At 44.9% G+C, this 18,554-nt stretch overlaps 1 protein-coding gene across 16 annotated transcripts in view; it reads left to right on the top strand.

The window, feature by feature from the left end:
* Window positions 1-18,072, top strand: part of hspg2 (heparan sulfate proteoglycan 2) — a 515,715-nt gene extending 497,643 nt beyond the window's left edge. For 9 of the 16 annotated variants that reach the window (XM_078239169.1, XM_078239172.1, XM_078239170.1 and 6 more), the window contains 6 exons: window positions 3,653-3,728; window positions 5,171-5,249; window positions 7,351-7,421; window positions 10,731-10,814; window positions 13,857-13,960; window positions 15,469-18,051. In XM_078239169.1, the coding sequence (XP_078095295.1) occupies window positions 3,653-3,728; window positions 5,171-5,249; window positions 7,351-7,421; window positions 10,731-10,814; window positions 13,857-13,960; window positions 15,469-15,641 (587 nt within the window). In that variant the 3' untranslated portion in view covers window positions 15,642-18,051. Of the gene's footprint in view, window positions 1-3,652; window positions 3,729-5,170; window positions 5,250-7,350; window positions 7,422-10,730; window positions 10,815-13,856; window positions 13,961-15,468 lie in introns of all 16 variants that reach the window. The other 7 variants (XM_078239173.1, XM_078239177.1, XM_078239184.1 and 4 more) reach the window with 2 other exon arrangements.
* Window positions 18,073-18,554: the final 482 nt, after the last annotated feature.

Genomic DNA, 18,554 nt, shown 5'->3' on the forward strand with positions numbered 1-18,554 from the left:
TAGACTATTAATCCAGAAACTCAGCTCATGTTCTGGGGACCTGGGTTCGAATCCCGCCACGGCAGTTGGTGGAATTTGAATACAATAAAAGATATCTGGAATTAAGAATCTACTGATGACCATGAAACCATTGTCGATTGTTGGAAAAATCCATCTGGTTCACTAATGTCCTTTAGGGAAGGAAATCTGTCCTTACCTGGTCTGGTCTACACGTGACTCCAGATCCACAGCAATGGGGTTGACTCTCAACTGCCCTTGGGCAACTAGGGATGGTCAATAAATGCTGGCCCAGCCAGTGACGCCCTTGTCCCATGAATAAAAAAAAGAAAGCTGGCTGACTTCATGTGACCCTTTCCTTTAGTTGTTCATTTCATATGTTACTTACTATCTGTGTGAAGAAGGTTTTGTGATTTCTCCTTGGTGCTCCTGGGAGGCAAAGCCTACAGTCATAATGTACCAGAGATGTGAGCCCATAATCCAGCCAGTTACTGAGGAAATGTCGCACTGTCAGAGTCTTTCAGGTGAGACATTAAGCCAAGTGCTTTCTTGAAGATCTCATGACACAATTTGAATATCATCAGTGGAGATGGCCCTTGTGTTCTGTCCAATATTTATCCCTCAGCCAACGCTTGGAACACATTATCTGGTCATTTTTCACATTGCTGTTTGTGGGCCGATGCTGTGGGCACATTGGCCACCACATTTCCCTACATTACAAAAGAGCTTTGGGGTGTCCTGAATTGTGAAATGTGCTACACTTACAGTTCTTTCTTTTACCACTCACTCACCGGCACCACGTAGCAAGGCATGAACACAGTATAAAGTGCAGTACGTCTAAGGAAATTTGAAAAATGGTATCCCTGAAAACTGTGTCCAGACTCTGGTGTGAACCATTTGATCTTTCCCCTTGGGGTTATTGCACCCTGGGTGTCTCCTGCTACATAATTTAATTCACCTTCTAAGTCATACTGTTGTGAGTCAGTTTAGCTCCGGTTCGGTGCTGGGGATCAGTTTAGCCCAGGGTGGGTACTGGGGGTTAGTTTAGCCCGGGGTGGGTACTGGGGGTTAGTTTAGCCCGGGGTGGGTACTGGGGGTTAGTTTAGCCCGGGGTGGGTACTGGGGGTTAGTTTAGCCCGGGATGGGTACTGGGGGTTAGTTTAGCCCGGGGTGGGTACTGGGGGTTAGTTTAGCCCGGGGTGGGTACTGGGGGTTAGTTTAGCCCAGGGTGAGTACTGGGAGTTAGTTTTGCCCGGGGTGGATACTGGGGGTTAGTTTAGCCCGGGGTGGATACTGGGAGTCAGTTTAGCTCAAGGTGGGCACTGGGGGTCAGTTTAGCTCAAGGTGGGTACTCGGGGGTCAGTTAAGCTCAGGGTGAGATGTCTGTTGGGGGTTGGTTTAATTCAGGGTCAGAACTGTGGGTTGGTACTGTGGGTCGGTTTGGCTCAGGCTTGGTGGTGGAGGTCGGTTTAGCACAGTTAACTGGACAGTTAGTTAGTGATGCAGAGTGACGGCAACAGCATGGGTTCAATTCCTGTACCGGCTGAGGTTATCCATGAAAACCCTTCTCAACCTTACCCCTCGCCTGAGGTGTGGTGATCCTCAGGTTAAATCACCACCAGTCAGCTCTCGCCCTCAAAGGGGAGAGCAGCCTATGCTCATCTGGGATTATGGCAACTTTGCCTTTATTGTGAGGGACAGAATGTGAGATGTCTGCTCCTGGCTGTCTCTGAGGGTTTCCTAGCGCAGGGCAGGTTCAGGAGGTTCCTTAACACTGTAATGTCAGTAATTAACCAGTAATGTCCAGGAATCAAAAGAGAAAATGCTGGAAAATCTCAGCAGGTCTGGCAGCATCTGTAAGGAGAGAAAAGACTCGAGTCCAGATGACCCTTGACAAATGCTGCCGGACCTGCTGAGATTTTCCAGCATTTTCTCTTTTGGTTTCAGATTCCAGCATCTGCAGTAATTTGCTTTTATCCAGTAATGTCCAGGATTAACTTTAGAAGTTGTGCAGATATTTTAAGATTTGGGGTGGATGGGGTGAGCTCCAGTTTTAATTCTCTCCATTCTGTTTCCCTGGCTTGCAATGGGAAGACGGCACAAAGGGCCAAATGGCTACTCCTGCTTCTAGCTTCTATGTTTCTGTGACTGCAACAGATGCTTCAGGTTGGTTTTACCTCAGGCCGGGGATGGGAGGGAGTCTGCCACTCGCAGAGAGTCAGCGGGTTGCCCACAGTCGTCATAGCTCCCAGACACCGTGGCCAGCCGGTGGGAATAGAAGTTGGATCAGGAGCCCAGCCATTCCAGGGAAGAGTTGTCCACCCATCCCCCAGGTTGCTGCAGAGGAGTGGGGCTTGACATTAGATGCTACACTGGGAGGGAGGGATAAGGTCGGGGTTGGGAAGTAAGGCCACAGATAGGGAGGCCTTGGGCCTAGACAAAGTATCCTAGTGGAATACTTTATTGTTTAATTGGCTTTTTTGTGTCAAGTGGAAATGGTATGAGGAATCTCTGATTTGCAGAGTTCCCTTAAATATCGATTAGAATTTAATTTACTCTGTTTCTATGTTGGATATAGCTCTTGGGGCTAAAGGGATCAAGAGATGTGGGGGGGGGGGGGGTGGGGAGAGAAGGCGCGATCAGGATATTGAATTTGATGATCAGCCGTGACCATAATGAATAGCCGAGCAGGCTTGAAGGGCCAAATGGACTTCTCCTGCTCCTTTTTCCTATGTTTCTGAAGCAAGTGGGAGTTTTAATATTGGGTCACAGCTGAGGAATTTGAAGGAGGATGGAATATAAAAACCTGTTTCATTTGTGTGATTTTTCCAATCAGCCTGTACTGATGTGTGGAAATGATTGAAATGAAAACTCTTGTTGTTGCTTTTGTGAGGCCTGCACATGGCGTGCTTGCGAAGGCCAGCAAAAGGACAGTAGCAGCAAGAGCTCTGTTACTGACACTCTAAGTAGTCAGACAGTACAGTCACATCTGAGGGTTTAACCCCACCTCATTTAAAATAACGTATTATTTAAAAAAAGAACAAAGATAAAACCCGATTTCTGAGGAGGAAGCGTTTTAAGGGTTAGTAAGCAGTAATGAGACCTTTAATTAACACATTTACTATGGTTCAGTAACAATATTTTTAAAAGCCAGTTTGTATCATAGCAAGGTCTAGGTTGGATAGATGGCAAAGAATGTCATAACTTCTAATTGGTTGTTTTTTTTAAGCTCTTCTTGCGAATCATTGAGAAATAAATCGCAACACGGTGGGACAGTGGTTAGCACTGCTGCCTTACGGCGTCAGGGACCCGGGTTCAATTCCTGGCCTGGGTCACTGTCTGTGCGGAGTTTGCATGTTCTCCCCATGTCTGCGTGGGTTTCCTCCGGGTGCTCCGGTTTCCTCCCACAGTCCAAAAGACGTGCGGATTAGGTGCATTGGCCATGCTAAATTCTCCCTCAGTGTACCCGAACACGCGCTAGAGTGTGGCGACTAGGGGATTTTCACAGTAACTTCATTGCAGTGTTAATGTAAGCCTACTTGTGACACTAATAGACAAACTTAAACTTAGTTAAATGGAAAGCTCTTAAATGGGAGCTTCATGGTTGCTGTGGCTAATTACTGGTGTAAACTTTCAATGTTATCTCTTTGTACAGACTCCCCTGTGCAGTATGGAGCTTTCTTCCACAATGGAGGATACATAGTGTTACCAAAACAGATGTTCCCAAGGAGGTAAGAGCAATGTGGGGTGGCGGCGGTGCCAGAGTGACAGTTCAGGCACTTGCCAGGTCTCCTGTTTTGAATCCTCAGGTTATTCCTGAAAGGACCAGTGATTACAGCTGTAATGGGGGTTCAATTGAATATTTTTTTATTCATTAGTGGGACATGGGCGTCGCTGGCTGGGCGAGCATTTATTGCCCAACCCTTGTTGCCCTTGCAGGGCAGTTGAGAGTTAACCACATTGCTGTGGCTCTGGAGTCACATGTAGGCCAGACCGGGTAAGGATGGCAGATTCCCTTCCCTAAAGGGCATTAGTGAGCTAGATTGGTTTTTCCAACAATCGACAATGGTTTCATGGTCATCAGTAGATTCTTAATTCCAGATATTTTTTATTGAATTCAAATTGCACCATCTGCTGTGGTGGTATTTGAATCCCAGAACATTAGCTGAGTTTCTGGATTAATAGTTTAGCAGTAATATCTCTGGGTCATCGCCTCCCCGTATGGAGTTGAAAGGACATCAGTTGACTTTCTCCCTCTCGTTGATTTAAAATGTGCCAGGCTTTGAACCCCAGTGAGGATCCCATCAGACATTCTGGGGCCAAGGGGAACAAATCTTCACCCAATTACCATACTCCCTTCCCCAGCTGGGGGCAGCTGGTCACCACAGGACAGGAAGATAGAATCCCTACAGTACAGAAGGAGGCCATTCAGACCATCGAATCTGTATCAATCATAATCCCACCCAGGTCCTGTTCCCATAACCCTACACATTTATCCTGCTAATCCCCCGACACTCAGGGTCAATTTAGCATGGCCAATCAACTTAACCCGCACATCTTTGGAGTGTGGGAGGAAACCGGAGCACCCGGAGGAAACCCGTGCAGTCCCTGGTGCTGTAGGGCAGCAGTGCTCACCACTGTGCCACCATTCCGCCCCTAGAACATGTTAGGCAAACTCTTATCTGCAGGAAAGTATCTTCAGATACTCCAGGTAGCCCCTTTACTCAGAGTGCTGTCTTTTCTTCCAAGCCCACAACCCAGGACAAGTACTTCTTGATGGGCAACCACCTCCATCCTTGGCAGTAAGCAGCCTGTCTCCTTTGAGTGCCATACCAATGACATCTGTTCCACCAGACAGGCAGGGGGTGTAAATACCTCCACCCAAGCGCACCCCTCTGATGTGGCTATCCTTGGGACCGAGGTTCAATGCGGCCCGGCGGAAATAATGGAGAAGGCCAGGACTGGTTGAGGCCTATTGTCTAGGCCTCGAGGCACATTCCAGCCCCATCTTACAGCAAGACTGGCCCCCTCCTCTTTCACGAATGGCCACCAACATCATCCACCTTATAAAACGGAGGTTTTTCTTCACTATTGGGTGCATTGGGGCGGTACTGTGACTATCGAGACCATTTGTATTCCTGTATTTCAAAACTCTGCTGTTGAATTTTCACAGTTCTCCAACTGCTCCTGAAACCATTGAAATGGAGGTTCACACAACATCGCTTGATGGCATCCTGCTCTGGCAGGGAGTGGTGAGTGTCCTGACAAATTAGCATAAAAATCTGAAATTTTATCTATCTGGTCTGTGTTACTTAAGAACAAAGATGATCTTTGCAAAAGAAGGTGCCAGACTCCCACGCTGAAATTTGGAGTCTGATTTCAGCCTCACTGCAGCTGCTCAGGTTCCTGGCAGTGATAAGAGGGTGAGAATGCTAACTCCGCAATGTGAATGCCTTTTACCAGCACTCCTTGTGGGCCAGGCGGGGCGGGAACTTTCGCCCAGCCTCTCGGTCATGGTGTCAGCCTTTGTCTTGTTGATTGTTGCCGCTACCCCATCCCCCTGTCTGCAGCTGGGCCTGGGCTAACAATTGATGGGGTTCTATGGAAATGGTCCCCCTTGGCTTCTTGCTGCTGGCTTTCCCACCCGGAAATAAGACTGGGTAACAGCAGGAAAAATAAGAATGTGGCAATTCCTAAATTCCTAGGGCAACCACTTAAACGCTCAGGAGCATGGTCTCACTTCAGCACCGCTGGTGTCTCAGGGAGGTTAGATTAAGATGAGTATTGCTTCATGTGCAAGACAAAATGCTGCAGTGATTCACAATGACTATTTTACGGGAAGCGTTAATGACAGGACTGTTACAGATAGAATTTGAACTGTAGTTGGATTCAAGCTCAGGGGAACAAACAGTGGAGTGGCATTCGATTGCAAGGGTCGTGTAGGGACAGCGCAGACCTGATGAATCTAAAGGCCTCTGTCCCTTCCGTAACATTCCATGATTCTATCAGCTCCCAGACATCACCTGCATTGTTCACTTTTAACTCGTGGATTATTAAATATAACAAAGGTTATAACCCAGAAGGAAAATGGGGAACTAAGAATACTGGTCTGAACTGCTCCTTTTCCTTCTGGGAAATCCAAATGATTGAGATCAACTAAAAGCAGCAGAACAGTCACGATGACGCGACCATTCTGGGAATAACAGCAACCCAGCATAAATATTTACGCACATTGGAGTGTAACATGTCACCAAAACAAGCTGTGTTCACCCCCACCCCCCAATACTCCCCCCTCCCCCCAATACTCCCCCCCCCCCCCCCAATACTCCCCCCTCCCCCCCCCCCCCCAATACTCTCCCAACAGAACAGACATATCAGTCAATCTCCCATGACATCGTGCACAAGGAGTCTCAATCCGATGCAGTAGGATAGTTGGACCAGGTGTATCTATGTAATGCAGCCCATTATACAGTCACGCACCCTGTCTTTATTTATATGTAATACTTTGATATTGCATTATTATTTGTAGTCAAGTAGCCAAGAGTTGTGGGAGCATGGGAGTTTCTGTGCAGTGCAGGCTGAGGAGCTGGGAGGTAGAGAACTGAGGCACTTTGGTGCCACTACTGGTGGGAGGGTGTAATTACTGAATGACAAGTTTGCATAAATACCAATGTCAGATGTTGCAGTCGGAAAAGAGAGAAAAGCATGACAAAAATATTATAACAGAAGAAACATCGTTTTAATGCAAGTTTGTACAAAATCAGATAACGCCCAAATTATAATCTAAGCAGGAGTTTTTTTTTCGAACCATTTTAACTTTTGTTGTTTGATATTATGAGTCCTTGTCATAGATCACAATTTCTGGTATTATTTTCTACATGATGTGGAGATGCCGGCGTTGGACTAGGGTAAACACAGTAAGAAGTTTAACAACACCAGGTTAAAGTCCAACAGGTTTATTTGGTAGCAAAAGCCACACAAGCTTTCGGAGCCCCAAGCCCCTTCTTCAGGTGAATGGGAATTCCCACTTACCTGAAGAAGAGGCTTGGGGCTCCGAAAGCTTCTGTGGCTTTTGCTACCAAATAAACCTGTTGGACTTTAACCTGGTGTTGTTAAACTTCTTACATTATTTTCTACATACATGCCGATATTCAGTTGGGGTTTTTGCAGTCGAATATCTCACTAAGAGAGGAACATCTGTTGTTATAAGTGAGGAGGATAACAGATTTGGGAGTTCCAGTGAAATGTGATGCTTTTTTTTCTCTTGTACACTCAGCTCGTCAGCAGGTGAATGTTCCAGCTTGCTTCCTTTAGTTTTATTTCTGTCAGCAGCAGATTTTCTTGTGTTTGCAGAAACAGGGGGAAAATGGACGAGGAAAGGACTTTGTCGCTCTTGGATTGCAAAATGGCCACGTGCTCTTCAGGTAAGGCAAGCGAGGTGTGATATGGTTCAACAAAGAAAGACTCATTCATTCGTCCAGGCCCCAAAAAAGCTCTTCCGTTCATCTAACACTTAGGCCCATAGTGCAATTGCATATTGTGTAACTTAGGATTTGCTTTCTGTTTCCACTTTCCATATTGCACTGTGACCTCAGACTTTTGTATCTTTTTTTCCGACGGAAGAAGGTGGAAGAGAGAATGTCTGGGGTGCATGGGGGTCCTTAATTATGTTGGCTGCTTTGCCGAGGGCATTATTAGCTCCATCCTTCCACTATGCCCACCCCATTGTAGTTTAAGTTCATTTATTAGTGTCACAATTAGGCTTACAGTAACACTGCAATTACGTTATACTGCTGTCTTTTACCTCATATTTCGTGTCATTGTGTGATTTTTAACTTGCTAAATTCAGTATTAATGGAGTAATTTTGGCCTCAAAATGTGGTCGGTAGTCTTATTCCCCCGCTTAATGCCAAAACTCTTCTTACCAAGCAAACTACCTTGTCTCAGGTGAGTGGCCCTTTCATATACAAATCGGGTTCATATGACATGCATCAGATTCCAATCATCATTGCAGGATAGAAATAGTGGGAGCTCTGTGAACTTCCTCTGTTCGGTTTCACTGACATATACCTGAGGACAATTTTCAATGGTCCTTGTGGGGCTGTGAAGTGTAAGTATGCTCCCTCAGCTCCCCAACTATCTCTCCTCCCTACACCCCCCTATTCTGTCCCCGATGTACCTTGGTGGCCAGACTAAAATGGAACATGGCAAGTTGCACCAGCATGGCCCTTTGAAGTGAACAGTTCACGTGTTTAGTTAAATGAGGCCTTGGCATCAAAAAGGTTCCAGTGTCTTCACTGCCACAATGGACAAGTTGCTGGAATATTCCACCTGTCAACCACCCAGAAGGTTTAAGGCCAACCCTAGAGATTTCCAGTAGGAACCACCGGATAGGAGCACATCCTTTCTCATCTGAGGTACTGAGGTCAATAATAAGAACACCATCCTCTATCTCCCTGGGATGACTAAAATCATCACAGACTGGTCCAGTCTGTCCCGCTCAGTCACTCACTGTGGCTTCAGGGGACCATTCTGTCCCATTGATTCTTTTCACTTCAAAGAAAAGGTCCAACATGCTCATCATACAACAGATCATTTGGATCAATTTAGAAAGAAGCAAAGAACTTGCATTCACGTAGCCACTGACATCATCTCCGTACATCCCAAAGTACAGTACTCTACATGTACAATACAGAAAAGTGTGGTTGCTGTTGTAACGTAGGACACGGCAGCCAGTTTGTACACAGCAAACAGCCGTGAGCAATGTGATCGTGACCGGATAATGTGCTTACCGATGTTGTTTGAGGGATAATTATTGCCCACGCCGCCAGGGAGAATAACCCTGATTTTCTTCAAACAGCGTGGCATGTTTTGTGTCTATCTGAGAGGGCGGATGGGGTCACAGTTTAACACCTTGTCCAGAAGATAGTGCAACACTCCCTCAATAATAACTAGAGTGTGAGATTAGATTATATTCCCATGATTGTTTCAGAACTCAGGCAATATTCTTCACACTGAACGATCTGCATGTACAATAGATTCCTGGATGGGGCATTGCAGGTGACAAATCCAAAGTCATTTTCGAACCTGCAATAGAGTTTGCAATGGGAGATCTGTCGAATATTTCGGGATGAATGAGCAAGGATAGGTTGGGAGGGATGAATGGACTTCAATACCTGTAGTTATCCTTTAATTTCATGATCACTTAAAATAATGGGTTAATCTTCCCCATGAGAAGGATGAACAAGGGTAAAATGCTTTAGCATTTGTACAATGACATCAAAACTGTTTCTGCTATTGTCCAATGGCTTGTTTTTCTGCTCTCATTTTCAATTAAGCTGTACTCCAAATTATTTATGGAAACAAACATAATTAATGATAATGGGTGTCATCACTCCATTACCGTGCACTCACTTGTCACTCAGTGTTGTACAATATCATCCAAAACACCCAGTCAATGACATTGTACCTTTCATGAAGTCAAGCTTCATGACTTGGGGCGGCACGGTAGCACAGTGGTTAGCACTGCTGCTTCACAGCTCCAGGGTCCCGGGTTCGATTCCCGGCTCGGGTCACTGTCTGTGTGGAGTTTGCACATTCTCCTCGTGTCTGCGTGGGTTTCCTCCGGGTGCTCCGGTTTCCTCCCACAGTCCAAAGATGTGCGGGTTAGGTTGATTGGCCAGGTTAAAAATTGCCCCTTAGAGTCCTGGGATGCATAGGTTAGAGGGATTAGCGGGTAAATATGTGGGGGTAGGGCCTGGGTGGGATTGTGGTCGGTGCAGACTCGATGGGCCGAATGGCCTCCTTCTGCACTGTAGGGTTTCTATGATTCTATGAAGCTCCCTTGCGTTTAGGAGCTCAAGGGAGATCTAACCAAAGTCTTAAAAGGGATTCTGCAGGGTGGATATAGGAAGATTGTTCTCTCTGGTGGAGGAATCCAGAACAAGGGGCCGTAATCTTAACATTATATCCAGTACGTTTCGGATTGAAATCACTGTGGGTAGTGGGAATCTAGGAAGTCTGTGGTGCAGTGGGTAGTGTCACTGCCTGTTAGCCAGAAGCTCTGGCTTCAAGTCTCTCGCTAGGATTAGATGGTTAAGGAAGGTGCGTTTATAACGCGGTCAGACAGGTGGAATATCAACCTGAAAATCCTTCCAACACACCAGTGGCAGGCAGAGAGATTCCTGGTCAACCATGTGATGGAAAGAGATTGGAGCCTCTACCATCATTATTTATAGACCTAGACTATAACATGCACATGTATGTTACCATTGCAACTCCGAACCCTTTGTGGAGTCGGTTGGCTCAGTTGGCTGGACGATTGGGTGTGGATCAGGTGAGTGCCAACAGCCCGGGGCTCAATCCCCTTTCTGGGGTGAATTTGGGACATGCCCTCCTCGCTGGAAGTCATGGATCGGATCTGACTTTGGGCAGAGAACTCGTGGAAAAGTGGAAATCTGGAATTCTCTCCTAAAAGGCTGACGATGTTGGACTAACTGAAGTTTTCGAGACTAGGATTGATAGATTTTTGTTAGGTAAGGGTGTCGGGAGCTACAAGACATAGCCAGGTTGAGGTACAAATCAGTTATGATCTAATTGGATGGCTCTAGGGGCCAAATATCCTTCTCATCTTCCCATCCATATTAATGATATACCTCAGAATTGTGACACAGATTCTTCTCTAACTTATTTTTTGATACAATTCTTTGCATATTTTGTTTTTGTCCATGCAGTTACCAGCTGGGAAGCGGCGAAGCCAATATCCTATCAGAAGATCCAATTAATGATGGGGAATGGCACAGAATAACTGCTGTGCGGTAAGGAAATAGAAACCACTTCCGGTGATGTAAATATGTATGATAACATAACGGTCATGTGGTTGGAGTATTGATCCAGAGATACGTACTAATGCTTCAGATCAAATCCCACCACGATATCTAGGAGAATTCAAATTCAATCAATTAATGAAACTGGGATTAAACAAACTAGTCTCAGTAGTGATCATGACACTACAGGATTGCGAGCCTTGGTGTTGTCTTTCTTTCTTTCATGGGATGTGGGCATCGCAGCCTGGGCCAGCATTTGTTGCCCATCCCTAGTTGCGCTTGGACTGACTGTCTCGCTCAGCCGTTTCTGAGGGCAGTTAAGAGTTAAACACATTGCTGTGAATCTGGAGTCCCATGTAGTCCAGACCAGGTAAGGACGGCAGATTTCCTTCCCTGAAGGGCATTAGTGAACCAGATGGAATTTTGCGACTGTCAATGATAGTTGTCATGGTCACCATTATGGAAACCATCTTTATATTCCAGATTTATTAACTGTATTTAGATTTCACCAGCTGTTGTGATGGGATTTGTACCCATGACCCCAGAGCATTTGCCTGGGTTTCTGGATTACTAGTCGAGTGGTATTACCAGCTCACCACAATCTCCCCAAACTACATAATATTTAAGTAGCTACTTGGGCTGCAGTGGGTTAAGGATACAACTCACACCGTTATCTTCTCAAGGCAATTAGGGATGTACAATAAGTGCTAGTCTCTCAGCTTTAATCACATCCTATGAGTGAATTTTTTAAAAAGCCCAATCAACACTATCTATTACTATCAGCCATCAATATCTGTACATTAAACCAACAATCTGAAAAATGAAGCAGAGATGTTAGGCAGGAAACTGAGGTATTTCCAGAACAGGGGGTGCCCTGTTCCAACTGCAGTGGCCAGCACCCACCAAACAGAAAAGCTTGTTTTGCACATGGTAAAAAGTGCGGCAAATGGACTCACTTCACTAAATGCCGCAGCCCTCCTCTGTCATCAGTAGCATGGTAGCAGTTTGATCCACTAGAGGTCAGAGCATCAGTAAGAATTAATTGAAATTCACCCAAAACAGTGAAGCTACAGAGCCTCCAACAACACGCTATTGCAACAGTATTGGCACCTTACAGGAAAGAGTGAGATCTTCACCACTCTCAACATAATTAATGGGAATGCTCGACTGAAATTCTGGTGCAAACTGTTACATCTCATGCCACCAAGTGTCCCAACCAAACAGGGAAGATGTAGACCGAGGGGACACATGAGGACGTGATGATGTGGCTACACAAGGGCAACACAGTGGTTAGCACTGCTGCCTCACAGCGTCAAGGACCCGGATTCAATTCCGGCCTCGGGTGACCGTCTGTGTGGAGTTTGCAGGTTCTCCCCGTGTTTGCGTGGGTTTCCTCCGGGTGCTCCGGTTTCCTCCCACAATCCAAAGATGTGTGGGTTAGGTTGATTGGCCATGCTAAATTGCCCCTTAGTGTCAGGGGGATGAGCAGGGTAAATACATGAGGTTACAGGGGTAGGGCCTGGGTTGGATAGATGTCGGAGCAGTGGGCCAAATGGCCTGCTTCTGCACTGTAGGGATTCTATGATAAGAGGTTATGTGGCAGGAGGGCAGGTGTTACCCCGGGATGTTGGACAGAACACAAGTACTGTATGTAGCTGTTGAGACTAGGAATAAACTACCTTTATTAAAAGTCTTTGATATCAGTGAGTTAAGGAACACACAACATTCTACATTCTGAAAAAAATCAGCAATGATCTTCATTCAGAACCCTCTTATTGTTTTCCCTTTGAATCTGAGTATTAGGTCTTTGAACCTCATAGCAAATTGAAATGATTTCAGAGTGAGTTCAAATATTTTTCATGATTCCTCAAGCTCGATCAAGTTATATTTAACTAACAGAAAACAAAGAGTGGGGGTAAATGGGTGTTTTTCTGGTTGGCGATCAGTGACTAGTGGTGTGCCTCAGGGACCAGTGTTGGGATCCCAATTGTTTACAATTTACATAGATGATTTGGAGTTGGGGACCAAGTGTAGTGTGTCAAAATTCACAGATGACACTAAGATGAGTGGCAGAGCAAAGTGTGCAGAGGATGCTGAAAGTCTGCAAAGGGATATAGATAGTCTAAGTGAGTGAGCGAGGGTCTGAAAGATGGAGTACAATGTTGGTAAATGTGAGGTCATCCATTTTGGTAGGAATAACAGCAAATGGACTATTATTTAAATGGTAAAAAAATTGCAGCATGCTGCTGTGCAGAAGGACTTGGGTGTCCTTGTGCAAGAATCACAAGGAGTTGGTTTGCAGGTGCAGCAGGTAATTAAGGCGGCAAATGGAATTTTGTCCTTCATTGCTAGAGGGATGGAGTTTAAAAACAGCGAGGTTATGTTGCAGCTGTATAAGGTGCTGGTGAAGCCACACCTGGAGTACTGTGTACAGTTTTGGTCTCCTTACTTGAGAAAGGACATACTGGCACTGGAGGGGGTGCAGAGAGATTCACTAGGTTGATTCCGGAGTTGAGAGGGTTGGCTTATGAGGAGAGACTGAGTAGATTGGGGCTATACTCATTGGAATTCAGAAGAATGAGGGGAGATCTTATAGAAACATACAAGATTATGAAGGGAATAGATGAGATAGAAGCAGGGAAGTTGTTTCCACTGGCAGGTGAAACTAGAATGAGGGGGCATGGCCTCAAAATAAGGGGAAGCAGATTTAGGACTGAGTTGAGGAGGAACTTCTTCACACAAAGGATTGTGAATTTGTGGAATTCCCTGCCCAGTGAAGCAGTTGAGGCTACCTCATTGAATGTTTTTAAGGCAAGGATAGATACATTTTTGAACAGTAAAGAAATTAAGGGTTATGGTGAGCGGGCAGGTAAGTGGAGCTGAGTGCACGAAAAGATCAGCCATGATCTTATTGAATGGTGGAGCAGGCTCGAGGGGCCAGATGGCCTACTCCTGCTCCTAGTTCTTCTGTTCTTATGTTCTATATGGGAAATAGGTGCCTGTCAGAAATCTAAGTAATGTTTCTCTCCACAGAGAAGGAAAATCGGGATATATCCAAGTGGATGGTGAAGACATTGTGAGGGGCGAGTCCAAAGGAGATAAGGTCATGGTGAACACGAAGGGAAGCATCTACTTGGGTGAGTCTGCATTTTCTTGAGGTCGTTTTCATCAGCTGAACTTATTTTGTGCCAAATAAAGCATGAAATTGTGACTGGGTCGCCTCGCTTTCCCAGTCCCAGCAGAAGGTGTCATGTCAACAGAGAGAAAGAAAAGCTTCTCTTTGCCAAAACTCAGCGTGTCCCAAAGCTCTTAACAGGTAATTAATTACCTAGGAAATGTCATTGCTGTTGCAGTAAGACGAAAGGCAGTGAGGCCATGTTGTGCGCAGCAAGATCCCAGAAACAGCCATGCCATTAATGACATGTTGGCAGTGACGTTAATTGGCCAGGACATCAGGGAGAAACTCCCCTGTTCTTCAAATGGTGCCAACAAATTGCTTATGCCCATGTTTAAGTTTATTTATTAGTGTCACAAGTGGGCTGACATTAACACTGCAATGAAGTTACTGTGAAAATCTCCTAGTTGCCACACTCCGGCACCTGTTCGGGTACACTGAAGGAGAATTTAGCATGGCCAATGCAGCACGTCTTTTGGATTGTGGGAGGAAACAGGAGCACCCGGAGAAAACCCATGCAAACATGGGGAGAACGTGCAGACTCCGCACAGCCAGTGACCCAAGTCGAGAATTGAACCCGGGTCCCTGGCGCTGTGAGGCAGCAGTGCTAACCACTGTGCCACCGTGTCGCCCACGGTGGGAGGGCAGACAGAACCTTGGCCTCCTCTGAGAGGCTGCATCTCCAATTCCCCACTCTGTATTGCACTGAAGATACACAGAGAATATGTGATTAAGTTTACGGTACGGAGCTTGAACCCACTATCTTCTGAATCCCGGTCACTAGTCGCAGCTCTGAGCTCCAGCTGACACCTCTAGCCTCATTAGAACTTCCACCTCCAATTCTGACTTCTTACATACCCCCAATTTGAACTGCTCCATCATTGTTGTCCATACCTTCAGCTGCTTAGCCACTGGACTGTGGAGTTCCTTTCCTAATCCTCTCCTCCTCTTGACCTCTCTTGACATTCCCCAGAGCTTAGCTTTTGGTCATTTTATCTGTGTATCTCCTTGTGTAGCCCCATGTCAAAGTTTGTCTGAGAACACCTCTGTGAAGGGTCTTTTGGGTGCTTTACTATGCTAAAGATGAGCTATGTGACAGTAATTATTAAGAGAAGCCACAATATTGTTGACTGCCTTGAATTATTGAATCATAGAAGAAATCATAGAAACCCTACAGTACAGAAAGAGGCCATTCGGCCCATCGAGTCTGCACCGACCACAATCCCACTCAGGCCCTACCCCCATATCCCTACATATTTTACCCACTAATCCCTCTAACCTACACATCTCAGGACACTAAGGGGCAATTTAATCATGGCCAATCAAGCTAACCCGCACATCTTTGAATAATTTTATTGGTTTGATTTTAATTCATGGACCACCATGCTCCGATCCCATGCCAAGAATCGGCGCAGCAAACCTCTTCTCCATTTTCCCGCCCTGATTTAATTTTTTCCTTTCTGTTCCCAGGTGGTGCTCCAGACATTACGCTCTTTACAGGGGGAAAATTTACATCAGGAATTACTGGCTGCATCAGGAAAGTGGTCCTTGTAAATAAGAGACCCAACCAACACCATGTCCAGCCAGTCGACCTGCGGGTTCACGCTGAGGGAGGGGTAAATGCTCGGGAGTGTTCATCATAGACATTCTGACTCACTGCAGGCAAAGTAGAGACTTCTGGAGAAGGTGCTTCGCTGCTATTAAATTGGATTGTTTTGTGTTCCTTAATGCAGTCCTCGTTAACCAAAAAAAAAGCAAATCATCACAATGTCATCCAATTGTAGTCCGTGAATGAAGGGTTTCGGCAACTTGGATTGGTTTATTTTGTACCTACAACAGCCATACAAGAACACTAGCATTATCCTTTGAGGCGGATGATCCTATGGATTTAGATTTCTCTAGCACTGAAGTTTGGAATGTTAGTGAACAAGAACAGCTAGGAATCAGTCTTCTACCTTTGCCTCTGGATTCTAGTACTGTGTTTCAAGGCACTCTGGCCTGGTTGGTATCTCCTTGAAATGAACCAGGCCCCATTCAATCATCACTTGTTTTACAAAAAAAAAAGGTTCACAAGCTCTACACCTAAAGGTTTATTACTGAAGTTTCGGCGGGCTGGCCACTATAGGAGCTCTGTAATTGAACAAAATATCTGAATTGGTACCATACAGAAAAATGACAGGGGTTTCTAACAATTTTACTTCTCTCAGACTGGCAGCCATTTTCTGTGCATGTACACTGTTGTCTTACCAATTGTTTAACACACAATGAAGTCCAGAGTTGTGCTCAAACCTGAATCCGGAACCTATGCCCTGTGTGTTGGTGTAAAACACCACTTCTTAAAATGTCAGAAAGGTATAGAGGGCTACTAGACTTCATACTTACAAGGACGGCCATTGAGTAAAATGCATTAGTTAAGGTTTGAGATCCTTGGGTTAGTTGGACAGAAGACATTAATATCATATCGCATTAAGGAAAAGAAAACGCAGTCAGGATTGATCTGAAAGCTCACATTTTTAGTGGTGTAGTGGTTATGTCACTAGACTACCAAGCCAGGGATTGGGAGTTCAAATCTCAACAGAGAAAATTGGGAAATTGAAGTTGTTACATTTGGGTTGACAAAAACGAAAACAGTCCAGCGCGTGACTCCAGCCCCCTGCTACATGGTTCTCTCTTAGTGCCCTCAGGGGAACTAAGGATGGACAATAAATGCCAGCCTTGCCTGCAGCGCCCACATCTCGAGAATGATTTTTACTTGCACAAAACTCAGTTCTTCCTGCCTCGTTCTCCCATGTGCCTCGAATGGAAAGCTTCTGTTCCAGATGAATTTATCTTGAGATCAAGGAGTTAAGCAAATGCCAAAGTTTAAATCAATGAAGGGACACGGTCTTCAGGAATATTTAACTGCTTTTTCAGTGTTTACAAATGCGCAATTTGCCACGTCAAAACTCATGAACATATGATTTAGACATTGTGAAAGATTTGATATGAAGTTACTGATGTTTCCATGAAGGCAATGCCCCTTTAAACTTACGAGCAGGATCTCCATCAATCTGTGGATTGCTTTTTATCTTATCATGCGGTAAATGGGATTTCCCGAGGATGAAAATATTCATGAAAATGAATATAGTGAATATTTTATTCTTCCACTGCTGTGTTGGCAGCTTGGTGTAAATCCATCCTGAAGGTGAGATTACCTCGAACTCCCGACACGCTGTCCTCACCATTTGCTTTAAAGATTTGAGCGTTGCTGCTTATCAAACAGGGTAAAGCTCAAGGAAGACTTATTATATGGGGTGATCCAACCTTCTGATTAGAGAACTACCCTCCAACTGTTGGTAATGCAGTCATACATGTGGCTTCATTGAAATACTAAGAGAGCTGGTGTACAGTACACAAGCCAGCAGAAAATGGAACAGCCGGTGAGACTCAAAGACATTGAGCCTTGGTACCAAAGACACATCTTTGCTCCTGTCCTGGTCTTTAAATTCAGGTGCAAGTACACATTCATACTTACTGTTTGATGAAGGATTGAGAGTGTTATTTTGAAACCTAAAACACTATTTGCAGTTCCGAACCTTCCAAGCATTGTTCAGAATTGATTTATTCATTAAGCTTGTGAACCTTTTGTGGAAAAAAAAATGTTTGCTGGACATATATATCCAATACAAATACTTTTTAAAAAAGAAAACAAACCAGAATACCCTTGCGTAGTTAATGCTTTATTAGAACTACTGACATCTCTCTCCAAGCATAGCCAGGGCAATCACACACACAAAGCGTATGTTAGTGCTCTTAACATTTAACTATGCATTTTAATGATATGTACCACATCCTTGAACACGATTGTAATATTTGATCATTTCCTGTGGGTTTTTTTTAACTAAAGACATTTTCTTCCGTCAACTGCAGTATTAATGAAACCTGATTCCTCAATTAGTGAATCAGCATTTCAGCTAGCTATCCCTCAGTATGTTACTATTAAATTGAGCAGGTTTGAGACATGCCTTCGATTTTTTTGTGTGTATCTATAAAGCCATAAAAAAGTAACAATCTTACTCTTACTTTGTTCAATGGAATAATTTATAATGGCATCATTTTTCATCACATCGTTCTTTGTTAGGTAGATGCTCATGGCTCCACGTTAGAAAGTTGCAGTAATTAATTTTCATTCTGGTTTAGGAAGCTATTAGGAGACTGCCACTGGTCGATACAATCATTTTCAAATAGACACTGGCACTGTGGACTACTAGAACAATTTGGAATCTAAGTTCCCCTTTCACGGTTTCTTCAACATACATCGTAGTGGTGATCCACTTTTCATTGTGCAAACTGTCCCGGGCACAGGTTCCTTTCCTCTCTTTAGTTAAGTTAGTGGGGTGAACGGGATTGGAGAAGGGGTGGGGGGGGGGGGGGGGGGGGGGGTCAAAATAAAACAATATGCACCCTAAGTTAAAGGCTTGCTCCAAAGATGAAGAGAAGCCTTTTCTTTTCCTTGGCAGTCAGAGGTCTGCACATTGTACTGGCTGGTTCCAGAGTGAAGACAGCAACATAATACA

Source organism: Mustelus asterias, chromosome 22 (assembly GCF_964213995.1).
Source record: "Mustelus asterias chromosome 22, sMusAst1.hap1.1, whole genome shotgun sequence".
NCBI classification, from domain to species: Eukaryota; Metazoa; Chordata; class Chondrichthyes; order Carcharhiniformes; family Triakidae; genus Mustelus; species Mustelus asterias.